The sequence below is a fragment of the Stenella coeruleoalba genome (assembly GCF_951394435.1).
Source record: "Stenella coeruleoalba genome assembly, chromosome: 5".
Taxonomy (NCBI): Eukaryota; Metazoa; Chordata; class Mammalia; order Artiodactyla; family Delphinidae; genus Stenella; species Stenella coeruleoalba.
The window spans coordinates 34,383,975-34,411,466 of NC_137150.1; the positions used below are offsets into that span (position 1 = coordinate 34,383,975).

General features: G+C 35.9%; 1 protein-coding gene across 3 annotated transcripts in view; it reads right to left on the reverse strand.

The window, feature by feature from the left end:
* Positions 1-27,492, reverse strand: part of DNAJC13 (DnaJ heat shock protein family (Hsp40) member C13) — a 122,825-nt gene that overhangs the window by 38,095 nt on the left and 57,238 nt on the right. For all 3 annotated transcript variants that reach the window (XM_079921672.1, XM_079921671.1, XM_079921673.1), the window contains exons 23-40: positions 26,428-26,531; positions 26,183-26,342; positions 24,848-24,910; positions 23,645-23,746; positions 22,078-22,182; positions 20,226-20,428; positions 19,047-19,131; positions 16,248-16,402; positions 15,159-15,204; positions 13,088-13,242; positions 11,507-11,708; positions 9,285-9,400; positions 8,614-8,692; positions 7,070-7,205; positions 4,267-4,451; positions 3,760-3,834; positions 2,449-2,568; positions 456-635 (exon numbers count right to left, since the gene is read on the reverse strand). In XM_079921672.1, the coding sequence (XP_079777798.1) occupies positions 456-635; positions 2,449-2,568; positions 3,760-3,834; positions 4,267-4,451; positions 7,070-7,205; positions 8,614-8,692; positions 9,285-9,400; positions 11,507-11,708; positions 13,088-13,242; positions 15,159-15,204; positions 16,248-16,402; positions 19,047-19,131; positions 20,226-20,428; positions 22,078-22,182; positions 23,645-23,746; positions 24,848-24,910; positions 26,183-26,342; positions 26,428-26,531 (2,271 nt within the window). The remainder of the gene's footprint in view (positions 1-455; positions 636-2,448; positions 2,569-3,759; positions 3,835-4,266; positions 4,452-7,069; positions 7,206-8,613; positions 8,693-9,284; positions 9,401-11,506; positions 11,709-13,087; positions 13,243-15,158; positions 15,205-16,247; positions 16,403-19,046; positions 19,132-20,225; positions 20,429-22,077; positions 22,183-23,644; positions 23,747-24,847; positions 24,911-26,182; positions 26,343-26,427; positions 26,532-27,492) is intronic.

Below are 27,492 nucleotides of genomic sequence, written 5' to 3' on the forward strand. Positions count from 1 at the left end.
GTACTCAAGAAAAGATTAAGTTATGTGCAGAATATGCTATTGCAAATTCCCTTGCCTTGAATCCTTCCGGGATAAGTGGTTAAGATAAAAAGTTTTGGGGCTTAGGGCTTCCCTGGTGGCGCAGTGGTTGAGAGTCCGCCTGCCGATGCAGGGGACATGGGTTCGTGCTCTGGTCCGGGAAGATCCCACATGCCGCGAAGCGGCTGGGCCCGTGAGCCATGGCCGCTGAGCCTGCGCGTCCGGAGCCTGTGCTCCGCAACGGGAGAGGCCAGAACAGTGAGAGGGCCCGCGTACCATAACAACAACAACAACAAAAAAGTTTGGGGGCTTAAAGAGCAATAAACTTAATAATCTTGAAAAACAGTTTATGCCTTTGAGGCTTTGAGCTAGGGCTTTGCTTTGCATTAACCTACGGTATGGGTTCAAATTCAATGTTTAAGTAGTGTTAAGGTTACCTGCTGGTTTGTTTCTTCACTTTTCTGAATACCACTCTCTTCTAGTGTGTAGTCATAATTAAACAGATAACCAAGCAGATGCCACAAAATTCCAGCTTGCAATAGGTGTGTCTGTAGCCAGAAATCCACAGCAAAAGAGCTGACACATTCTACCCCAAGAGCTGCCACTCGTGGAATAGTCTGAGAATAAGAATAATGGAATTAATTACAGGATTAAAAAAAAAGCTCCCAAGAGAAACAGGCTGCCAATGTATGTCAAGCTAGCTAACTTATTGTGTGTTTACCTCCTCTTATATTTTCAATACCAGTTTATATCTGAATCCTATATCTTTTAAAGCCTAAAATTAAAAGTAACCCTGTGAAAAGACACAGAATTCCTATTTTTAGAAAATTAATTAATTTTTAAATTGAAGTATAGTTGATTGACAATATTGTGTTAGTTTCAGGTGTAGACAATAGAGATTTGATTTTTTGCAGATTATATTCCATTATAGGTTATTACAAAATACTGCGTATAAATCCTTATGCTATACAGTAGATCCTTATTATCTGTTTTATGTATAGTAGTTTTATTTGTTAATCCCATACTCCTAATTTGTCCCTTCTCACCTCTCTCTCCCTTTTCTCTTTGGTAACCATAAGTTTATTTTCTATGTCTGAGTCTGTTTCTGTTTTGTATATACATTCATTTGTATTATGTTTTAGATTCCAAATATAAGTGATATACAGTGTTTGTCTTTCTCTGACTTATTATATTAAGCTAATATTCTCAAGGTCCATTCATGTTGCTGCAAATGGCAGCATTCTTTTTTATGGCTGAATAACATTCTGTTGCGTGTGTGTGTGTATACACATCTTAAGCCAATTGTCTGTTGATGGGCACCTGGGCTGTTTCCATATCTTGGCTATTGTAAATAGTGCTATGAACGTTGGGTACATGTATCTTTTCAAATTAGTGTTTTCATTTTTCCAGATATGTACCCGGGAGTGGAACTGCTGGATAATATGGTAGCTCTATTTTCAGTTTTTTTAAGGAACCTCCATGCTGTTTTCCATAGTGGCTGTACTGTACCAATTTACATTCCCGTGAACAGTGTATGAGGGTTCTCTTTTTTCCACATCCTCTCCAGCATTTATTATTTGTAGACTTTTTGGTGATAGCCAGTCTCACTAATGTGAGGTGATAGCTCATTGTGGTTTTGATCTGTATCAGAATTACTATCTTTGAGGCTAGTTAGTGTCAAAGACTTGGGAATACAGTTTTCTTTGTTTCACTTCTTGTATTTTTAATTTTTAAAAATACTGATAAGGCATTAATAGCAACGCATGTGCTAGTGATCTTAAGTGTATCAATGATATCTTTAGTGCAGGTGTACAGATTTACTTCTTTATACCAGACTTTGCATTCTTATTAAACACTTCTAAGGACATCAAGTAAATATAGTTGAGGACATTATTTTCATCAGATTCCTTATTTCTAGATACCTTAGCCTGGGATCAGCACCCTAATCCTGTTCTATTCCAACACAACTGTCACTCTGCCCAGTTACCTGAGAAATCACTCTCCTTCCCAGCCACCTATCACATCACCCACAGACAACTTCCCCTGGCAGTACCAGACTGGGAGGAAACAGCAAGCTCTCAGATTCGCTATAGCTTTTCCACCAGGCAATGACTCAACTCTTAAGTTTCAGGTTTTACGTGGTCCTTTACTTTCATTAGATTGATTTAGTCTAGTCTTCTCTCTTGCTTCCCTGCCTCTGTTCAAATATTCACATGAGACCAACTTCCCTCTAGATATGTCACTCTAGTCTTACTCTTTGTGGGCCAGCCCAGGAACAAAAGCCACCATTTACAGCAAGGCTTTAGTGAAAAATGTAATTTACTTGAAAATAATTTTAGGAAAACAACTAGTTAATAAATTGGGGACTGGCTACTTGACAAGAAAACCCACTGCTGACTGAATCCAGAAAGTGGTAAAGATGACCTCTACCTTGCCAAAATAGAGCACCCGACAGAGATCCCTGATGATGCCAGGCATTTCTGTGATCTTCTCTCGGCATTCTTCAAACTGAGCGGCCACACTATAGCATTTGCTTATGTGTCCACACACCTGCAGACAACATAAGAGAGAAAAAAAAAAGGTCACATGTGCATTCCTTATTTAAGACAGTGGAAATCAAATCAGCGGAGATTCGTGAATAATGCTTAATGGTATATATGACACTCCAAAATTAAACAGAACATTTCTATTGAATTATTAGTATTTCTGGTTAAGATTCCCTATAGATGCAGGGTTGGCAAACCATGGCCGCTAAGGCTAACAGGCCAAGTCAACCCTGTTCTTGTATGGCCAGAAAGCTAAGAATGGTTTTTACATTTTGAAAGAGTTGCAAAAATCACAAATAAAAATATGCAACAGACTGTACATAACTTGAAAGCCTCAAATATTTACTCTCTGGCCCTTTATAAAAAGAAGTTTGCCAACCTCTGGAATAAAGTATTTTTGTCCAGAATTCTAATAATGTACTGTACTTAAAAATAAGGATGAAACTCAAAAGCCTGTACTCGATTGTTTTATATTCTAAATTTTGCTGGCATAAACAAAAGGCCACATAAAAAGATGCATCTACAGTGATCTTAATGAACTCCTGATGGATTTTCTATTAAAGAATTCAACAGAAAAAAAGCCAATGAAAACACTAGGGATGGGAGAGGGAGGTAGAGAAGGAAATTAAGGAAGGGGATAGAAAATAAGTGAAATAAAAATGGCAAAATGACAAATGTTTGAAACTGGGTAAAAAAAAATTAAGCCAACAGATTACGTATGATTTAGCACAGTGGTTCTTAAAGTGTGATACACAGACCAACAGCATCAGTATCACTTGGCAATTTTGTTAGAAAAGCATATTCTCACGCCCCACCCCACACATACTGAATCAGAAACTCTGTGGACAGGGGACCTGGGAGGCAGAGCTCAGCAACCCAGGTTTTTTGTTTGTTTGTTTTTGCTGTACGCGGGCCTCTCACTGCTGTGGCCTCTCCCGCTGCGGAGCACAGGCTCTGGACACGCAGGCTCAGCAGCCATGGCCCACGGGCCCAGCTGCTCCGCGGCACGTGGGATCCTCCCGGACGGGGCACGAACCCGCGTCCCCTGCATCGGCAGGTGGACTCCCAACCACTGCGCCACCAGGGAAGCCCGCAACCCAGGTTTTAATGAGCCCTCCAAGTGATTCTTACAGATGTTAAAGTCTGAACTACTAGTCTAGCGTAACTTTCTTGGAACCATATGTTTTAGTCTTACCTGTACAGACATGTCACTTGGTTTACTAGAATGATTCAAGACAGCCACACAGCGACTAAATGCCTCTTGTAACACCTGCAGAAAAAGAAGACAGCCATCAACTCTCCATTTTGAGTTGGAGTCTGAAAAGCCTTTTCTGGTAGGGATAAAACATTAATAACCTTTTAATATCTGAAACTTGGCAAAGAAATATTTGCTCAATTAACATTTGTTAAATAAACAAGTAAACAAAGGACCCTGAAGTTTTTTTAAGCATCCCACTATGCTATTTTGCAAGTAATATTAAGCTCACCAATTTTGAATCCAATATTCTCCAATTCACGTTGTGAAATAAAGCTCCATTTATTTTAATTTTGGTATTATAATATACAGAATATTGTTATCTGTTGCAAAAAATTAAAGAAACTGTATCAACTGTATTTGTACTTGGTGAATTATTTATTGCTAAGAGACATACAGTTTGCCTAAACTAGCTTGAAGACAAGGACAAAGGTCATTCCATATTACCTCAATTCCATTCTCCCTTCTGAGCTCTTCAGCATTGAGGGCTGAGCAGTTAACAGTATGGAAAGCCAGCTCTGCAGCAGCAGGCAACAATGGTGATTCTTTTGAGAAAAGGTGGTCATCTGAAGTTTCCATTGTTATTGTCCTAATTAGCATGGGGTAGCCTGCATATTTATAAGGCTGTAAATCTGAAATAATCATGGTTCTAAGTTAATTTTGACACTACTTTCAATTATGTTGCCAAAAAAAAAGAGATTAAAATATGCAACATCTTAAATGTTTCCTAATTCTAGTTTATAAAAAGAAATTAAACCAAGTACAAATCCCTTGGATCTTTTCAACTAGCAAACTTGTTTGGTGGACTTTTCTAAAATGTTTCCACTAGAAAAAGAGTATTTTCTGGTAGATTAAAACTGAACTTTGTGTATAGTGGTTTTGATCCTTTGCAAAATATCTATGTTTTCTATGTTGTCCATGTGATCTTTATAACTTTTCACCTGATCACAGACAGCAAGACATAGCCAATGCACCAGAGACCCATACCTCTTTATAAAGAGATAGAAACATTTGATTTAAATGAGTGAATATTTTATATTCTGCTTTCTGAATAACAGGAGTACTTTCCTATTTTACCAGTTATCATAAAATAAATGTTTGAAAATACTGAATATAATTTGTTACTATGAATACAAAATAGAAAGTTAATTTATTAACTGTATTTGGCTAATTCCATATTTTGACAAGCAAATTTAAAAGTGAAATCTGAAATATACTGGTGCTCAATTCCTGTTCTTTTCATTCTTTTTTTTTTAAACTAACCTATGAGGTGGAAATATGTAAATTAATTGGCTTTGACTTTATAAGTATCTCTGTCATCCCACTTGAAATCAGCATAAAGCTTTCTGCCTTTTGAAGATGACAAATAATCTGCTTTAAATTAACTCATTTCTAAGATGGCTTAAAAAAAAAAAGCCCCTTGGAACTGGTCCCAGTAGTCCTAACACATACATACATAAGAAGAAGAGTGAATTAATGTTAAGTTCTATCAGATCAGGACCCCCATCCCAACTTACTGAGTATAAACCCCCTTTGGGAAAAGTGGAAGACAGCCTGAAAAAACATTCTGACCTTGATAATATACCAATGATGAGCTACAACTGCACCTTGTGGCTAATATAGATTTACCAGCCATCAAAAAACAACCAATGGTTTGAAAAAGACTTCTTTAAACTCATTCTGATTAGTGATAAATGCCATATAACTAAATGCTTTACAAATGTTTTCTGTTGAGTTCATATGCAAAAGTGAATCAATTAATCACTGTTCTCTAATGACCAAGCTGCTCAATCCCTACGCTGTCCCCTCCAATACTTAAACTGGAACCCTACTTGTCTTCAATTACCCAACACTCCTGCTTATCTCAGATCCCCACTGTCCTCTCTTTTCTCCCATCATCCTATAGAGCAAATGGGTCTCCCACTTTGTGTGTAAGACAAGTTTAGTTCCCAAGCCAATGGACACATGCCATATTGAACCCAACTCCCACCCTCAACAGAGTCTTAAAAATTCTCAACGTGCTCCTAGCTTTCTGGCTGCTACTAAATAGCCCTGAAAACATGCTGGAGATTTCCAATAACCTGTATCCTGAAATTGAAACAGAGCAGGACCCTATGGTCCTTGCCCTCCATGTCCTCCACCTGTGCAAAAACTTTAGCCAAAGAATAAGTTTAATCAGAGAAGTGAGGAAATACAGAAACAAAGGCAAACAGTCAAAGGAGACCAAATAATAGTTTAGTCATTAAGCAAAGTCAAGGACCTTTAGTTCCTCCTCAAAGCCTACAGATAATGTTCTGAGCCATATCCTGTGAGCTGTCTTATAGATACTGAAAACTCCTACCAGGTGGAAGAAGTTAACTACATGATGACCAGACTATAGCCATGACATAAGCTGCCACAATTCTGAGAAGTGGCCTCAAGGAAATGGGAACAAACTGACCCTGGAACTGAAGACTAACTGTACTTAAAGCAATCAAGATGACACTGGTCAGACCACCACATGACCAATTTTAAGATGACTGTCAGAGCTGACTGGACTGTTTCTGCATGTAGCCCCTTCCCTCAGCCTATAAAACCTCTTGCCCACTGGTTTGGGGTGGGGGGAATCAGCCTTTGAACAGGCAGCTGCCCTTCCTCCACCCCACCCCCTTGATTACTGGCATCCAAAATAAAGCAAACTTTCCTTTCCACCAACCTTGCCTCTTTATTGGCTTTTGAATGGTGAGCAGCTGGATCCCACTTTTGGTTACAAAATCACACCTATTTTATCTATAAATTTTTCAAACTGTCCCACAGGATCAGAGGGTTTCGAAAGCTACCACAGGAAATGAGGTGTGAAGGGATATATAGGATCATTTGAAAAGTTTCTGTTGCTTTTTAAAAACCAGAACACTCTTGGTGTTTTCAGCCTTTAGAGGTTTATGGATAGGTACAGTCTTATAAAAGACATTTAATGATCCTTAAATGCCAGGTCCATTTTATATCTCAGTTAATATGTTTACTGCTAAATGGCTAAAGACAAAAACTAACCAAGTACCTCCAGAGAACAGAAATGTACTTTAGGACGGAACAATGAAATCTGGTTGGAAATGTAAACTATTCTAACTACAGAAAACTACTCTTTTACTATATCTAAAATGCAATTCTAAGAGTCTTTTGCAATAATAATTAGAAATAGGCTGCAGAAACAAGAAGCATGGTAGAATTAGCTGGAGGGTAAATCAAAATTTGAGAATAACACATGCCTTACCTTCTTTATGACGGTTGAAGAGGATGCTCTGTGTTTTCAGAATTAAAATTATATTCTCTGGATCTGGTCCATCTGTTATTTTGGCTGATTTGGTACATAAAAATTCATAGGCTTTATTTACCTTTTCAAACATATCCTGTATGTAACCAAAGACAATTAACTTTTGTTAACATCTCGAATTACAACTTAGAACACAGATGATTTGTATTTTGCCAGTAAATTCTTTGGTTACTATTTTGTTTTGTTTTTTACATAAAGGGATTCATTCCAACTGTAATATAGGTGGTATACTTTTAAGGTGAAACAATTTTTTTTTCCAAATACTTATTCAATGATCTCAGTACCATTTACTGAAAATTATTCTTCAGTAGCTTATACCATATATGTCATATTAAACTCATACACACCAGAGATAGTTTCTGAGTTGTTACAAAAATAGTTATGATAAGAACTACTGTTTTTTGAGCACTATGGCAGGCACTGTGCTAAATGCTTTACATACATTATCTCACTTAATCCTCAAAACAGCCTTGTGAGGTGTGTACCCTTATTAACCTCACCTTAAAGATGTTAGCTTGCCTAAAGTCACAAAGCCCATTGCTCACAGAGCTAAGACGCACACCCAGGTCTGACTCTATCTGTGCTCTTAAACTACTATACTATAATGTTCCTTATCTATATGTTGATCCTTGTGCCAGTATAATACTATTTTACTATTGCAGTTTTATAGAGTATTTTAATATCTGGTAGTTTAAGTTTAGCAACTTAATTCTAATTTCAAAATTTCTTCCTATATTGATTGTTTTCTTTCCCAGATGAATTTGAATTGCTTTAGATTTCTCAAAAAATGTCCCAGGCTTTTGATTAAAAATGCCTTAAACATATAAAAGTGACATTTTTTCAATGCTGTCTTCCTATTCAGGAATACTGCCTGTCTCTAATAAAAAACACTAGCCCTGAATCAGTGGAAATTACTCCAAGTTTCTAGCAACAAACTATGAGTACTGTTTTTATTGGTCCTTGTCTGATTTTATCTTTTATGAATCTCCATTGGCGCTGTAGTAGGAAGCTGGAAAAGACAAGATCAGGGAATGCTGGCAGCAGATGACTTTAAGTCTGAAGCAAATTTTCTACTTTTTCATTAAGAGTGATATGAAGTTGGATGTCATTAGAAAAAAATAAATTACCCAAAGCAATCTGGGTGGCAATGGCATCACTACAAATGAATTAAGTTCACCCATATCCTAATTTTCAGTTATTCATGTGACTGCCCATTAGAGTTAATTCTCAAACCGACATGGGTAAGGAAAGAGAATAAAACCCAAAAGTTACTAGTCACAGTGTAGTCCTTTTGATAAAATGAGAGAAGATCATTTATGCTGAAAACTTGGGCACGTGGGTCAGAGGTTAATTAAACATACACTGGACATATATTATGAGGCAGACACTGGCGCATAAGATGAGCGTATCTTTCCTCTGCCTGAAATAGTAATAAAGCAAAAGCAAGTCAACCCCAAAGCCCTAATTCCAAAGGCAGTACATACCCTCCCTTCTGGATTCTTATCAGGGTGGTACTTCTGTGCAAGTCTGAAGTAAGCTTTTCTAATCTTGCTCTCATCATGCCTACAAAATAGGAAAACTGTTTCATGAATTAAGTAAGGTGCAAGAAAATACTTACACAATCATCTAAAAGTGCTTAAGTAAGGTGCAAGAAAGTACTTACACAATCATCTAAAATGATATTTTAAGAATCTTACTTTTACTGTATATGATCATATAGTAGATATCAAATTAAACCCAGTAAGATTTAAGTAAGATGATTCCTATGTGTTATCTTTACACATAAAAGATAAAACCTAAACATTCCCTATGCAAGGTTACCATATTCACTTCAAATTACAAAACCATATTTAGGTTTTGAAGAACTAAGAATTTTAAACTAACTTTTCAAATTGTCACTTCAAACTATAATTCTAAGTTATTTTAACTATCAGCCTTGTCAAAAATGAACAAATTCAGTCTATACTTAAAATGTCTTTTAAACTTTTTCTCTAACATATCTATTCTACTATAAAACTTCACTGATGATAAATTAAATCTGCATTCTTTCCTATACGTTTGTCATTTACGATCCTAGACACACTGTTGTCAAATCTCTTCCTCATGTATAACACAAACTGCAAGAAGGAAGAAGATGATACTGAAAATGACTCACGGTCCCTGTCCTTGAGGGAGATTAAGCACTTCATAAGCATCATCTATTGACATTGTAGGTGGCTTCTTTTCTACTTCCTTCTTCCAGGCATCAAGGGTATCTTTTAGAAGCTTAACCTTAAAGACAGAGAATTAAAATTTATATCTATTAAAGTAAAACTATTTCAGAATATAATTTTTAAATTACAGAATTGTTGTGCTGTATTTATTTCAACTGACATTTCTAGGCTAACCAATTAACAGCTTTCTAAAATACAAATAACCAAAATCACCTTCTAGCACTGTTAAATGGTCAGATAGCAAGGTATTTGTTATGGGGCTATATTTTTTAAAAGTAATATTTTATTATTTATTTATTAATTTTAATTTTTTTTTTTTTAATTTATTTTTGGCCGTGTCAGGTCTTAGTTGCTGCACACAGGATCTTCGTTGAGGCATGCGGGATCCTTTGCTGCAGCACGCAGGCTTCTCTCTAGTTGTGGTGTGCGGGTTTCTCGCTTCTCTAGTTGTGACAGGCGGCTCCAGAGGACATGGGCTCCGTAGTTGTGGTGCGCGGGTTCCAGAGCACGTGAGCTCTACTTGAGGCGCGAGAGCTCAGTAGTTGTGGTGCCCGGGCTTAGTTGCCCCGTGGCATGTGGGATCTTAGTTCCCTGACCAGAGATTGAACTCGCGTCCCCTGCATTGTAAGGCAGATTCTTTTACTGCTGGACCACCAGGGAAGTCCCTAAAGTGATATTTTAATTCTCTGCCAATTTTTGTCTCTACTTTTTTTTTTTTTTTTTTCAGTACACGGGCCTCTCACTGTTGTGGCCTCTCCCGTTGCAGAGCACAGGCTCCGGACGTGCAGGCTCAGCAGCCATGGCTCACGGGCCCAGCTGCTCCGCGGCATGTGGGATCTTCCCAGACCGGGGCACAAACCCGTGTCCCCTGCATCGGCAGATGGACTCTCAACCACTGCGCCACCAGGGAAGCCCTGTCTCTACTTTTAACTGTTAAAGAAACGTTCAGAAAGTACGGAAAACTTTGGAATTAGCATTCACTGTAGTAAGAGAGGAAGCAGTATATGATCGCATGCTTCTCAAGGTGATCTAACATAATTACTGGTATACTGGTATTCAAACAAACATAAGGGATAGTGAACACAAGGGAGTCTGGGTAGGGGTGAGAAGAAGAGGGCTAATATTTGCTGCATGCCTATGTGCCAAGAAGGTATGTGCTTTACAGACTGCAGATTTAATTCTTATATAAAATTTCAGTAATACATGAAAACATTGAGGTTCTGAGAGACAGCTGCATACTTCCCAGTTAATAAGTGATGGAGCTGGATTCAAACCTAGGTCTGACTAAAAAGCCCACACTTTTTCTGCTATCTCATGTTGAATCCGGAACAAGCAGCAGTGTCTACCTGCCTTCATTTGGTCATCGCACTGTAAAGAGGCAGTGCCTGGTGGTACAAATGGCAATTGTTCTTAAGTCTTCTGATGGTAAGGGTAATGGTAAAACCTCTGCTATAGTAACAGACCAACAGGGGCACCCAGGCCTACTTTATTCCAGGCTTTCACTAGGTATCCAGGGGCTCAAGTTGGACGGGTCCCAAGGGCACTGCGACAGCAGATACTACTATACAAATGTGCAAGTCACACTTACTGCCTCCAGTGTGTGCCAGGAATATGCTGTGTTTTTTTATATGAATTCTCACTTAATCTTACCAACCACCACATGAAACAGTTGCTATTGGTAGTAGTAGTACTATTACCATAACTGAGGCTTAGAGAAGTCAAGCGGTACACTGAATGTACATACAGAGCCATTAATGGCCAAACTGAAACTCAACCCCAGACTGCCTAACTCCAGCATCTGTGAGCTTAATGAATCTCCTATAAAGATGAGCTTCCACCAAGCTATTATAGTATGTAATTGTATTATATACATGAAATTGAGTTTGTTTTGTTTTTGTCACAAAAGATCAAGATTGTAAAGTCCTTTTATGCTCCCTGAAAAAACTCTTTCAGTTTGGGATTTACCCAAATGTACTGAACTACACTTAGAATTACACAGTGCTTAAGTAAGGAGGAATATTTAAGAAAGAATTACACAGTGCTTAAGTAAGGAGGAATATTTAAGAAAGCTATTATCCTTCTTATCACAGAAAGAAGAAATACCCAGAAGTGATTAGAGGTTCTTTTACGGTTTAAGAAGGCAAAAATTAATCTGCTGACTTACCGGGTCTTTAATTGGCCAATCTGGAAACCGGAATGTATCACAAAGTTGTTTGAGGTAATAAATATTACAAAATAGTTCATTTTCTAGCTGTGGGTAGTTGATAACTGGGATGGGACAATATTGATAAAGTGCTCTTGTGTTACTCTGAAGACGAGGTGTGAAATCAGCAAGATGGGCAGCAATCTTCTCTATCATAAGGCGCCTACAATTAGAAAAGTCTCCAAGCATTATGAAGGCATTATTTTATTCTATTTTAAAGAAAAGGTTAAGACAGGTAATCATTCAAGGTAATTAAATGGATCTTCTTCAGAATAACTTAGTTATTGGCCTAAAATGAGAGCTTGTAAGAATGTTACTCAGAGTATTCTAAACTTACTATGTAAAAACACTCCATGGATATAAACTTATTTGTAATATGATCTATAAAGAAGACCATAGAGAAAAAGGCTGACAATATCAGTCCTTCTTATTGAAAATTCAGTCATTAGAAAGTCAAATGGTATGGAATCTGCATGCATGAGGGCACAGCCACAGAATCAAGTTAGCTATCACCCCAAAGAAGCTCACTGCCTGGTCTTTATTTTAGTTAATGTAGCACAACCTGGGATCTGGCCCTCAGCTAAGCAGAAAATTGATTTGCTCAGTATACAGAGAGCTACATCTTTTAGATGAGAGACTCATACTAACCAATCTCCGGAGAAAAATATTATACAGAATAACTGTAATAAACGTATTCATGTTCCTATACATTTGTTCCCAATGAAAAATATGAATATTTTCAATATGAAATTTCAATTTTCAAATTTTCAATTTTCTATATGAATATTCATACAGAATATATTCAAATTGATGGCTAGCATATGCCAAGCCTGTAGGTCAACCTATCAGAGAAGCCAAATGATGACGAGCAGGTGGCATTGTGAGTATGAGTCAGCCAAAGAAGAGTGAGTAACAGACTCAGAAGATCAACTGCCATCCAGCTAAGAAGACCAAGGGGTTCTCCAGAGAGCCAGACTTGACACTGGAACCATTAACTGCCGAGTCTTTCCTGGACAGTGCCTGCCTGGACACTGACATCTGCTTCTGGGCCTCTCCTTTTTCTTGGTGGAAACAGGCTTTTCCTATGGCATTCTCCTGCTAACCTCCAGATTATGGTCAATATGTGCTGGCTAGGGAGCCCTCATTCTAAAATGATTGTGGGTATCTCTAGACTGATCCATTCCATGTGGGCATAGTTTTTAATTAGTGGGGTACAGTTCTATTTCCAAATACCCAGAAGGAGTGTCTTGATTTTATTCCTATATATCTCTTACATAGATATTAATTCATTGTCTAAAAGCACCAGTGGTAATAGGCTCCACCCTTATATAAAGCTCTATTAAGGTAACAGTAATTTTGTCAAATCATCTTAGAACAGAAAAAAGCTCAGGGCCTTGTCAACAGCAGTCACCTGATTTGGCACCAATGACTACTGTAGCTTTAGATTATGTAACTAGTGAAAGGAAATCTTTTCACAGAAGTCAAACCAGATGGGAAGAGGCAAAGATTCTGTGTATAAAATACAATCAGCTGGCTATTTACCTCATTTCACTGCTCCAGATTGCTTCTGGAGTATCAAATTCTCCTAGAAAAATCTCAGCAAACTTTTCAGCCTCGTAATTTTCTAAGTAACAAACCATTGCTTCTGGTAGAATGTGCCCAAGTATACTTCTCTGAAAAATATCTTGTCCTTTCGTCTTTAAAAAAAAAAAAACAAAACGTAATCAGAAACACTAAAGTTATCTTTCAGTTTTCTAATAAATGAATTGGGGTTAGAGAACATTTTAAGAAAGGAGAATAACTGGAACATACTGCTTTTATGCTTTTGAAATTTAGATGGAAAAATGGCAAAATGAGAAGTGCAATGTGTCTGGTATAAACTGGCTTGGCATGAACTCCAAGGTGGAACTACCCGCTCTAACCCTGCAGTAGCCTTAACCTCCTCATCGGTCAGGTGTTGCCAACATTATTTAGCACAATTAGCCTTTGACCATGTATAACAGTAATGAACAACACAAGGAAGACTCTGCAAAGATTTACATCAATTATTCTGTGTTACATCGTTGGCTGTAGTTCCCACCTGCACCTGTTTCTGTTTTCAAAAATAAGTCCAGAAAAATTGAGATCTTAAAGAGCCTATCCTCATGAAATGTAGCTAGAATTTAGATGGAGTATTTCTATACAAAGTAATTATAATTAACTGTACTAAGAACTCCATATTCTCTGACTGGCCAAATGAAGTCAGGGTAATGTTCATATTTATCATGCTAAAATTTTAAACTCATTTCTTTACCTGATGGAAAAAATTCCTAAAGACTATGAATACTTTTCTTATTTCCTTCTAGGCAAACTGAGGATGTTTTATTCTTCTAGGATCTGACAGAGAGACAGGGGGGAAAAAATCCAGACATGGTTTTACCACTTAGTGCAAAGACAAATTAGATGATGAATATTTTCAGGCTTTTTACTAATAAAAGCCATAAACTGACTATCTGTTAAACTTTGGGGTGAAGAATTGCTTCTTCTTTAGAATACTATTATTTCATAATTCCTACATCTAGAGTTCTGCTATAAACAAATATTGTTTGGCTGTAATTTAAAATATTGTTAGGGAAAATGATGTATATAGTTTCTCATATTATAAAATTTGAAGAAAAAGATTACATATGCATAACTTCACAGAAAAAAAGGAAAAAAAAAGGATGATTAAAAGTGCCTAATGTTACATTAAGGTGGTAACAATAGGGGCAAATTTTTTAAAAACTTTATATTCTCATTTTCTATTTGCATAAAGCTATGGAAATCATACTTCCATGGGTATCACTTTAGTATTATTAGACTGTAGACAGATAACTTTCTAGGGCTTTACTGGCCTCTCTATAAAACATGCAGTTTTGGTCTTGTGTCTGTTGTCAGACTGGTGTAACATTCCTTGGTTAGTCTCTTAAACAGTGGTCTAGTTTTGGTTTATTCTGCTCTCAATAAAATATGAAAATCAATGTTCCATGAAAAGCCTAACAAAATTTCAAACACAATTCAGTTATGTGTTTACAATAAATATCTCTGTAAAATGCAGGTATAAAGCTACATTTTGTCAGAGCTACCTGGATAAGTCTTATCTTTTTTTTGGATTCCTACTTTTCCTCCCCAGTAAAATGGCAATAATACTTGAGAGCACCTGAAGAATTAAGTAGCTTCAAAAAAGAAACTTAGCACTTCTAACATGTTGGGATATGAACAAAAAGAAGGTGGAAGTCTTACTGAATCTGAGCTGACTATATGAGACTCAGGTATATACTGAATTATTTATGAACATTACTAATGTAAATTTTACACTAAGGGAACAAATTATATTCATAGCAATGCCAGGTTATAATTCATATCTACAATTTAATTATTAATTCTAATAGGCAACATTTATTTTCATTTTAAAAATATTAGCGTAAACTTTCTATGTGCAAGGTACCACAAGGAATGCAAAAAATAAAACAATACCTGCCCTCAAGTGCTTATAAGGAAAGGAAGGAAGGAAAATTCACAGCTAAGTAAACTTTAGTGCCCAGACAGCTTCCCCAGTATTAAGTCACGTATTCAGAGGATTAATTTGCCTTACCTCCTCTGACTTGAAAGCCTGTTTGGTATGTGTGTACTTCAAAAATCTAGAAAAAAGAAAATTACTTATCAGGTATAGGAACTGATTTAGATTTAGTAACCTCAGTTTTCTAAGACCAGATTTTTTTTAAGAATAGTTGATTTATAATGTTGTGCCAGTCTCTGCTGTACAGCAAAGTGACTCATACACGTATAGACATTCTTTTTTTTAGTATTCTTTTCCATTATGTTTTATCAAAGGATATTGAATATAGTGCCCTGTGCTATACAGTATGACCTTGTTGTTTAAGACCACATCTTTTATATGTAAATAAGAGCCACAAAAGGCAACTTGTAAATCCATATTCCCAAACAGTTTAATTTCTAATTAAGGCAAGAACTTAAATGAATTAGAAAAAAATTTAAATTATGGTCATATTACAGTTATGTATTAATATTAAAAAATTACTCAATTTTAAGAAAAAAGCAAAATGTAAAACTGTATATAATATGAATATAGTTAAATCTGTATGATTAAAATACTAGATGATACAATTCTTATGTTAGATGTGGTAAAATGGTGTAATTCTGAATAATTTTTCCCCTATTCTTTTTTTTTTAATTTATTTATTTTTGGCTGCGTTGGGTCTTTGTTGCTGCGCGTGGGCTTTCTCTAGCTGTGGTGAGCAGGGGCTACTCTTTGTTGCAGTGCGCAGGTTTCTCACTGCAGTGGCTTCTCTTGTTGCAGAGCACGGGCTCTAGGCACACGGCTTCAGTAGTTGTGGCACGTGGGCTCACTAGTTGTAGCTCGTGGGCTCTACAGTGCAAGCTCAGTAGTTGTGGTGCACGGGCTTAGTTGCGCTGTGGCATGTGGGATCTTCCCAGACCAGGGCTCGAACCCGTGTACCCTGCATTGGCAGGCAGATTCTTAACCACTGCGCCACCAGGTAAGTCCTCCCCTATTCTTCTTTCAAATTTTCAGACATATATAAACAGCTCTTATAAAGAAAAATTTAATAAATACAATGATATGCTCACAAAAAACTAATTTAATAAATCTGTCCATGTACAATTCAAGTAATTTCAAATAGATTATCACTAGAGTTCTTACCGAGCAACAGGAAGCACATTGGAACCTGTATACATCATGATAAAGAAAAATACTCCACTAAGATAAAGTCGAGGTAACTGTGGGTTATCTTGCATAATACGATATAACAAAACTGCAACCTTCTCAACAAGGATAGGGTCAAAGGTCAGCAGTAGCTAAAAAAAACGAAATAAAATGTCTGGTTATTGGGCTGTAAAAAACTTGCAACATCACCATTCATCTTAGGTTTATGCATTTCATGTGCTGGGGTTACAGTTTCTCATAAGTAGTGTAACAAAATAAAAATCAGACTCAGTATGCTTGTCTACCAGGTTCTAAACAGATTTGAAAAATATTTTATAGCATTTAATGCAGAGATAGTAAAATATTAATAAAGAATTGATCAAAACTTATTCATAAAAAGTGCAAACATGCCTGAAGCTGCTTTGTCATGATTATAGATAAAATTATTTCCTGTGCAGGAATCTTCCTGAATGGATTTCTCTGTTAATGACAAAAGAAGAAAAAAAAAGTAGCTACCCTTTGGGTTAGTTTCAGGTCAGTTGATTTGAAAGGAAGCATCCTCTGAAGACTATCTGAGAACTCAAAAGAGCTGAGCAGAGAACAGCTTTCAGTGAAACAGCACTAAAAAACAGATCTACAAGTGCAGGTACAAGGCAAGAGGGTAACCAAATACCAGTAGTGCCACTACCAGAAAGTACCAAGATATGTGGTTTACAGAAATCTGAGCTAGCAATACTGAAGGAACTATCTGGGATCACTGGAATGAATCTGGGCTAATAAAAAAAAAGCATACAGTATTGCTATGACTAAACACCTGATAAGATAAAACTTATTAAATTTCTTTAATAAAAGTGGCATTTCAATTTCCTATAAACACTTACTTCTGAAGAATTCCCACTTTGGAGTCAAATGCTACCAGTAAAAAATTACAATAACAAGAATAAGTACTAGCTCAGATTAGGGGTCAAAGTTCTAGATTCAGTGTATGAGACTGAATAGCCATATGTCTTTTAAGTAAGTAATTTAAATTTCTCTGTTTTTGGTGTCTTACCTATTCAACAAAGTATTTAGATTATACATAGTAAAACAGTACTGTGATATACTTTACAAAAGAAAAACTGAGATATAATAACACAGGATTTTCCCTAGTGTTAATGGTGTTTGTGTTTAAGATTCGATATCACTCTAACAAAAATACAGGAATTAACAGGCAACAACCTAGAATATTTGAAATTGTGACTATATCAGAAAACCTAGGACATTCATTCACTGTATCTTAGACGACTCCAAAAATTCTGAAGCTGTATCAGATGGTAAAACTGGTGATTGCTCTTACAGTCAAATGATGTACAGAAATCTGTACCAAGCAATGTAGATAGATAATGTTCCTAAAAACCGCTACAACTGCCTAACTGTGCTTAGCAAGAATAAGGCCTCCCAGAATATAGAAAATTAAGTGAAAACAAAAACAGCTTCTAAGAAATGTTTTTTTGAACTCAGTATAAAAAAATATGGGAGGCATATACTGTTAAAAGCAGCTAGGTTTATCACTAAATTTCTTCAATCTTCCTACTTGTTCAGTTACTATTAAAAATTTTTGTTAATTAAAATAGATCTTCCCCCCAAAGTTTCATGTTACACTGACCACACCTCTTAAAATCTGTTTTTCAGTCAATCCTCCCTGGCCTGAAATTCAACCTTGCTTCTTTCCTTTCAGTTTCATAAGTCTTGGGAAAATGTTTGGGAGAGACAGATTTTCTAGGCCTGGTCCTTTCTCTACAGGAGAGAGGCCGGGATAGAGAACAAATCCCTCTCCTTGTACCACTTCACATATGCAGCTGCAGACACACACAGGCCAGGGTGGTAGTGGCTTTCAATTAAGGCTCTGAAAAGAAATGCCCACAACAGAAAAGCGCACAAATGTTGAAATGCTGGTATGCTTAAATAACAGAAGTTGGGGAAAATTCTTTTAAAAGTTGATAAGGTACTGTCATATTCAGAAGCCTTTTTCATTACCAGTGACTTTCACTATTGGTGAATGTAAAAATATACTGAGTAACTCTCCTCTCCCTTTTCACACCAATGTACAACTGAGAGATACAAATGGCACAAGTTACTGACATATTTTAAAGCCACACCATGTGTGGTTAATATAAAAAAATTAGATTTGACAGAATAATCTACAGACAGGAGAGAAACAGTGACCTGACATCTCTGCGACCTGACTTAGGGCTCATCTGGAGTTTAAGTAGCTTAATTCCCAAAGAGCAGAATAACAATAAGAAAGAAAGAAAAGATACTTAGTATATCCTACATAATTTCAACTCAATGCTTTGGATTAGTTGTTATCCATGATAACATATAACTAAGACTCAAATACTCTGAGGCAAGCTGACAAGACTGCTGTAACTATTTCTTAAGATATAACCCACCATGCCCACATCTGTGGGATGCTGGTGTGCTTCCCAGTACCCCTAACAACACCAACATGCACCACAAACTGTCACCTTTCAGTTATTACAATGTTGTGATTTTAAGAACAGATAATAAATAAAACCTTATGAGAATAATTCTGGAGCATGGAAGCTTCCCATGTCTAGGCTCTTGGATACACAACCTTCCACAGTATATTCAGAATATCAACTCAATTAGGAGTAAGTGAGGTAAGTATAATTCAGGCCTTTTGAAAATGGAACATACTACAATAAGACAAAGACTGGGGTTCACAATAAACTTAAATAAGGGAAAATGATTCTTAAAATATTGTTCCTAGTTTATAACATAAAAGTAACTTACCTGAATAATATGGGGAAGGCAAGCATTGTCTGACAGCAGCCTTTTCACTCTAGGTAAAGGTCGAATGATGGCATTATCTTGATCCCTAGAAAAACATTTTTTTATGGTCAACATTTAATATATTTATTAAGATTTGTATGTTCAGAGCATATGACATTCTACTAGGCATGAAGCATGTTACCTTACATTTTTGTTAATGAAGACTAAGCTCTCATACAGCTGGGAACATGATTAGGTATTTTGGTTTAAATCTATTTGGCTGCTTAATATGACTTCATTTCCTTCCAAAAGATTTCCTTGAAAAACAGTACCCTAGAACAGCCAGAGACTCTTATTTATTATTTAAACTTGGTGTTTTCCAACACACTGTCAGTGGATATTCCCCCCAAAGGGCATATCAAACTTTTTCAATAAATGTAAACCTTAATTTAACTACTCTCAGTATTTTCCAAGTGTAGCCTCAATTTTAGTGCTACATTACTTCTAAATACTAATTGTATGTTTTTAAGCCTGATCTGAATTTTAAAGAGAACTGGAACTATAAAAGCCTCGAATGCTATAAAATTAACAATTACTCATTAAATTCCATCACAAAGTATCTTTACTATAGTAATAAAACAAGATGATATATATGCAAATTTTGACTGAAAAGTTTGAAAAATTGAAAAGTTCCATGCAAGGGTTATAATTATGACTATCACTGGATAACAAAGTCTCACCTTCACTAGTCAAGCGGGGCAAGATGTGGGCCTAGACTCATGTTCTTAAACCAGGAGAGGCTAACCTGACAGATCAGGAGCAGTCACTAGGCACTCACCACTGGTCTATGAATCACAGAGTGTTCATTTCAAAACTTTCATACCTGATTCAATGAATATGACAATTGTTACTGTTGCTAGAGGGCTGCTAGTAAGCCTCAATTTTGTAACATTATTTGAAGTTTCCCAGAGAAAGTTGCTTTTTAGCTTACTTTATCAATAAAATTTGCAAATTATTTTCTTATATCTTGCTTCAAAAAGCTCCAAAATCCAAAGCAGCATTCCCCCAGAGCCACAAATAGAAAACCTTTGCTCTAAGTCACTAGAACAATCCCATGCCTTAGCAAGCACCCATACAAATAGAGAGAACAAGATGTTTTAGAGTCCTTGTTAACCATGGAAATGTTCAATTACATTTTACCTGCTTGGAAAATATCCACACATTGTGATCAACATGTTCAATATAAGGGTAGCAAGGTCAGTTTCATTTAGTACAGCCTGTCCACTGGCTAACAGACACCACTTAAGCTGGGGTATTGCCTGAAGTGGTCGCCATCCATCCATGCCTTGAGCCCAGCACCTGGTTTTTGCATTTAACATTCCTTTGGTCCACAATTCTTGCATCTAAATGAATGGAAGGCATCATTATTACAAGCAGACCAAACAAAATGAAAAGGTTTGCTAATGTTTTCTATTTTACAGAAAATATAAACTGAACTATGAAATACACATACAAATTCACTATTAGAAAGCAAAAGACTTCTGTTGACAGGCCTTCAGGAACTCAAATTTGGCTGCTAATATCAGAAAATAACCATTTAGTTGGCCAAACTGCAGAGCATAAGGAACACTGGAAAGAATAAACACCATAGGCAGAGTATAAAGCAACCAAATTATATATAAGTGGAAGGCTGGTCTTCTATAAAACTATCTTTGACTAAATTCCGACTGAGCCTGGGAAGCCAAGAATTGGAAGCCAAGTTGGCAGGACCAAACATCACCAGATGTTAATTAAGATGGAAATTGCCCTTGGAGTGTATAGGCAATTTTCAATGAATTTAAGACTGTATATTAAAACTTACCTGTTCATACCATAAAGAAGCATTATAGCTTAACATAATTATTATACAAAAGTCATTAAAAACCTGAGTGCTACTTCCATAACTTTTATTTTTAATTTTTAAAATTATTTTTAATTGAAGTATAGTTGTTTATAATGTGTTAATTTCTGCTATACTGCAAAGTGATTCAGTTATATATATATACTTTTTATATTCTTTTCCATTATGGTTTATCCCAGAACATTGAATATAGTTTCCTGTGCTATACAGTAGGACCTTGTTTATCCATTCTACATAAACTAGTTTGCATCTGATAATGCCAAACTCCCACTCCAACCCTCCCCTCATTCCCCCTCCCCCTTGGCAATTACAAGTCTGTTTTCTACGCCTGTGAATCTGTTTCTGTTTCATAAATAAGTTCATTTATATCATATTTTAGATTCCACATATAAGTGATATCATATGGTATCTTTCTCTTTCTGACTTACTTCACTTAGTATGAACTTCACTTAGTATGACAATCTCTAGTTGCATCCATGTTGCTGCAAATGGCATTATTTTGTTCTTTTTTATGGCTGAGTAATATTCCATTGTATATATGTACCACATCTACTTTATCCATTCAACTGTCGGTGGACATTTAGGTTGTTTCCATGTCTTGGCTATTGTGAATAGTGCTGCTATAAACATAGGGGTGCACATATCTATTTGAATTATAGTTTTGTCCAGATATATGCCCAGGAGTGGGATTGCTGGATCATATGGCAACTCTGTTTTTAGGTTTTTGAGGAACCTCCACACTGTTTTCCACAGTGGCTGTACCAGCTTACATTCCCACCAACAGTGCAGGAGTGTTCCCTTTTCTCCACACCCTCTCTAGCAAATGTTATTTGTAGACTTTTTAATGATGGCCGTTCTGACTGGTATGAAGTGGTATCTCATTGCAGTTTTGATTTGTATTTCTCTAATAATTAGCAGTGTCATAACAATAGCTTTTAAACAGTAAGATTTGAAGACATGATTTTGTGTGTATGTGTGTCTAGAAATACAAGTCATCTCGTCCTTTATGTGGAAATAGAATGGCAGAGTCCTTGGAGCTGATGACAGTAAATCAAATCATAGATTTAAAATATTCCACATCTCTATATGTGCTATCAGGAGGATATAAAAAATGACTAAGACTTCCATGAAAAGTTTCTCCCAAACACATACCTCATGAAATCCATATGGGCCACTCCTTTCTTTGTCTGCATTGCCAAAGTACCATTCCTTTTCACTCTCTCTTTTCATATCTGGAGCAGCTTCAATTACATTGCTCTAAGTTTTAAAAATATTTAGTTATTTTTCAAGGCAGAAATCTAAGGGGGCAGATGTCATAAAAAGTTACACAGTACTCATTTCTTGAGTTTATATTTCTTTAGAAATCCATCTAAAATTTTAAGTGACCCAATCTTAAGAGTTAAGGATTAGATGCCTAAACTAATAGTCCAAAAATGCTACTTCCTTATTATGCATTTGAAGTAAACAGTTTCCTAAATTCACTTGGCAATCTAAGCTAAACTCAAAGGCATCTATATTCCAGATGGTCATTAATAAATTCTCAGGACACTAAAATTTTAGTAGCAAAGAATACTGCAAATAGCTATATAATCAAACATATACCATTAACCAAAACCACAATGCTCAAAAATACTAAAGTTCTTTTGAAAGAAAAAAACTCACTCCAACTAAAAGTTTAAATAAATGCCTGAGATCAAAGAGTTAAAATGCTAACAGGAAAGTTTTTAGTGGTTTTAAACACTTACTTTCAATTTACTACCCTCATGACAGATAATTCTTATAATTTCATATACCGATGTTTATAAGAATCTAGGATAGAATTTTTATGTACTTAGTATATTTTATTAAAACATGATTTTAAATACCCTCATTACCATCAGCTTTTAGTTAGATTCATATAGACAGCTATAGGAAAGTGGTTAAGAGCACAGACTTCCGAGTTCTAACTCTCGCTCTGTCCTTTATTAGGTGACCCTGGACAACAAACTTAGTCTCTCTGTTCCTCACTTTCCTCATCTGTAAAATGGGAGGGCTGTTGTGGGGTTTAAAGAGTTAATATATTATGTGGACCAGAACGGTACCTGGTACACTATAATACGATGCAAGCATTATGATTACTATTATTTGTACCTGATAATAGAAAATGCCATGTCCTAATATTCAGATAGCACTTTTGTACACAATTCTGCCAAAACATGACACATCTCCTCAAAGAAGGAGATTAAACAAAAATTTAACATTAACACCAATGAGCCAAGTATAGATCCCTTCTATAAGTTAGGTATCAGAAGAGGCCTTTAGGTAGAGACCTGCAGCTCTGTCCTCTTACTGGCTGGTTTCAATAAGGCCTCCAGATTCCTCAAGGCAAAGTATACTCTCAGTGGATGTCAATGCTGAATGTTCTAGTTGCATAACTGATGGATTCAGTTTAAATCCTAAAGGACATATTGCCTCAAAATAAGCCACATTAGAGATGCAGTTACTTTAAAAGACAAAAGAGACATCAGAAAAATAAAACTGGATCATCATTGTCCATTTTGGTTATTTCACTTTTTGTGTGTGTGACTTAATCTCCCAGGCATTAGTACTATTATAGTTATCAGAGAAGGAGATTCACGGCCAGACACCCTGACATATTTTCAGATTTGTATGATTCTTTTAATCCTAAATTTGTACTCAAAGAATGTTAAACTTATAAAATCTAGGTAAGCATACATACTTGCAGTGGTACTGTAGCTCGGTTTACATGGAGATGTGCAAGGGTAAGCAAGTCCACAAGGATTCTAATTCCATTTGAATCCATGAGGTCCTTAACATTTTTCTGAAAGACAGAAACATGTTTACATATTTAAAATCTTTCTCTCCAATAGATACTACTACCTAAAAGGCTCTCAAAGAAGAGAATATTTGGAATCTCTTTGGAAAAACTGGCACATAACTGGTATTACTCAGTATTTTCAGGATTTTGTGTTCAAGGAAGCATAAATGTAGATAAAAATTAAAAAGGCAAAACTATACTACAGAGAGATCATATAAATAATTTTTACTTGGGCTTCCCTGGTGGTGCAGTGGTTAAGAATCTGCCTGCCAATGCAGGGGATACGGGTTCAAGCCCTGGTCTGGGAAGATCTCACATGCTGTGGAGCAACTAAGCCCATGCGCCACAACTACTGAGTCTGTGCTCTAGAGCCCGTGAGCCACAGCTACTGAGCCCACGTGCCACAACTACTGAAGCCCTCACGCCTATAGCCCATGCTCCCCAACAAGGGAAGCCACCACAATGAGAAGCCCACACACTGCAACGAAGAGTAGCCCCCGCTCGCCACAAACAGAGAAAGCCCATGCGCAGCAATGAAGACCCAATGCAGCCGAAAATTAATTAATTAATTAAATTAAAAAAGAATTTTTACTTAAATATATTCTGAGCAAAACAAAATAAAATAAAAATAAACAAATTAAAGCCTGGCGGGAATAACACCCAGGATAAACTCTCTGGTTCTACAATTATCCTGCATTTTTCCAATGTCTTTTTGTTAATAAATATTCTGTACTCAGAAATAGAATCCAGTACACTAAAAAACTTTTTAAAGTTCCAGTTTGTTTTTGTAAGCAAGATAAAAACTGGTAATTTCTTAGAAGTTTGTAAGAGATTATAATTCAAATTAAATTTTCCTAGGGCTTACTCATTTTATTTCATTTAAAAACATCTGCATTATTTACTAAAAGTGAGAATAAAATTAAGCAAGTCAGTGTTGGTTTCAAAAATGAATATTTGGCAAAAACTTTTCCCTTCAAGAGTTGAGAGCAAAAGGAGAAGATAAGAACCATGTCTTGATAATTAAGTCAAACTGTAATCATTTACTTTGTTACATACATGTGACTTAACTTGGAAATAATAGCATATTTATGCAAAATACTGTACCTTATTAAGGATCAATTTGTTAAGGAAGAGGATCAACCTATCTCGTTCAAGTTTATCTGTGCACTATTGAAATAAATGAGAATTTAGTCAGAAGTAAATAGAAACAGAAATTAAGACATTACCATCACTGGACAAAATCAACCAACAGCCAAAAAGAAATAAAGTCATCTTGTAAACAAAGAAAATCAGAGAAAACTGTCAATTATTGCAATTCCTCAATGTCTTACATTCTCTGCAATTTGATAAACCTTATTTAATTTCCCTAGAAAGGCAGATATATTAAGTCACAAACAGATTAATACATAGCTTTAAGAATGCACATAAAAATTGAAGTAAATGAAAGAATTAGCCCAAATGATACTCCCAAGTTAAGTAAGAATTCTAAAGAATTGGTAAGTGATGTTTCACATAAATCACATCATCATGAACACAAGAAGGAAAAAATGTAACTGCCTAAAATACACATGCTATGCCACAAGTACTCAGTTCACTGGAGTAAGAGTGAATTAGAATTCAATAGAGAAATCTCGTGTAACAGCAAAAAATAAGGGTTTTCATCTGGTTATTTCCTGGGTGTGTTTTGTAAACTTATTCAGAACCAGTTTTCTAATCCACAAAGCATGACTGACAGTTAAGGCAATTATAGCAAGCACTGATGACCATTTTAAAAATTGGTGAAATGATTCTGTCAGTTCACTGAAATTTAAACTGTTAAATGTAAGAGGAATGTAAATACAAATGAAAGAGTAAAATGTATACAGGTAAGGAACACTCAAATTTGAGCTGCATAATGGATGAATTGATCTGTTTGTTCTTCTCCCACCTTGCTGAAATGTTAAATGACAAACTTTATTAAATTAAAAAAAAACCAACCCCCCCACCAAAAAACTGTGCTAACTCAAGGTTCCCCTTCTTTATCGTTGTAGTCCTAAAAAGTTCTATTTTCACACTTTGAAGTTTAGTGTGCTAGCATCATTTAAGATTTTTCCAAAATGTCCACTGCAAAAGAACATTCAACTCTAAAAGTCACTATTTTCTTTTACACACCTGTCCAGCTCATCCATACTTAAATTAAAGATTGGCAAATAGGTCGCTAAAGATGTTCAAAAGCAGCAACTGAAAAAAATAAACCAACATGGACAAACGCTAACCCATTAGTCATTTTACTGTTCATCTAACTTTTATTTCAAGAAGTATAATGTAAATTACAGAAAAACTCATGTAGAAAGTTATGGCAGCGACGTGATCAAATAGAACTTAAATTTAGCTTTGAAAATTTAACATATACTCCAATGACACTATCAAGTAGCAGTTATTTTTTAATGATATCCTTACCCTCTCTAACATTCCAATGATATATCTTGTATCTGTAAAAGGTCCTATTTCTTCATGACATCTGCCATAAACAATAGCAAGGGCTTGTAAACATAAACACTTCATGTTTACTTTTGGGGTGAGCAGGAAACGATGATAAAGCTCATTGAAAAATTCATACCTAGATTAAAAAAAATGTTCACAATAGAATTAGCCATGAAACCAACAGTAAAAACAAACATAACAAGATATGAAGAGTAGCTTACGATCTCTTAATTGATCCACTGTCTTCACTCTCATCTTCCTCCAATAGTAATCTCAGGTAATAATCTCCTATTTTGATTTCCTCTGCCAAGCACTCATATTTAACCTTTATTAATAAAAGCAAATTACATTATTTTAGTTTACAATACTTTTATTGGCAATTTCCACATAATCACTTCTTAAATTCTTTCTGTTCAGAGTTTTTTTCTTTTCTTGATGAGACAGCCTTTAACAAAAAAGTTTGTCATTTCTTAAAATATCTGGTAATTCATTAGTTAAATGTCAAGAGTCAGAATTACACACTAATTTTATGAATGTAAAACTTGCTGATAAAAACTGTCACAAGACTATATGGTGTCCATGAAGACTTAAGGGAAGAAAACACTAAAAACACCATTAAAGGATAACGTGCTTCCTTCCCTTCTCAGCTGGCTACAATCAAGCAAGAAGTAAATGATCCCACACTACACACAGTTTGCCAAACTCACACAAGGCACTTCAGGTCTTCCCTGATCTCCCAACACATCAACTACGTTTTATGGTACATTTTTATACAGTATTCACTCTCTGTATGTACAATTACTCCAGGTTACACACTGGAAGTGATATGTGAGGGAGTAGCCCTTGATTGGGAACTGGGGTTTGTCTCAAGCAAAGATTTGCAAGCAGCTGTAAAAAGGAATTTCTTGACTAGATTATCAAAACTCTTTTTCCAAAGCCTAAAACAGCTGTTTACTAAAAATATAAACTATACAAAATCAAATATATATGTATATCCATTTCATTTTTTTCCTATAAATTCTGAGTTTTAATTTGTTCAACTCCATTTATTAAGAATATAAGGTATGTGCCATGTACTGTTCTAGTCATCAGGGATATAGCATTAAGCAAACGTAAAAAGTTCTATCCTTACAGACGTAGCAGATAAAAAAGTAAAATACTTATGGTAGTTGGATGACAGTAAGTGCTATGGAGTAAAATAAAGCGGGGAGCGGGGGAAGAGAGAGAGAGAGAAAGAGAGAGAGTGTAAGTGTGTGTGTATGAAGAGGGCTATATTTTTAAACAAG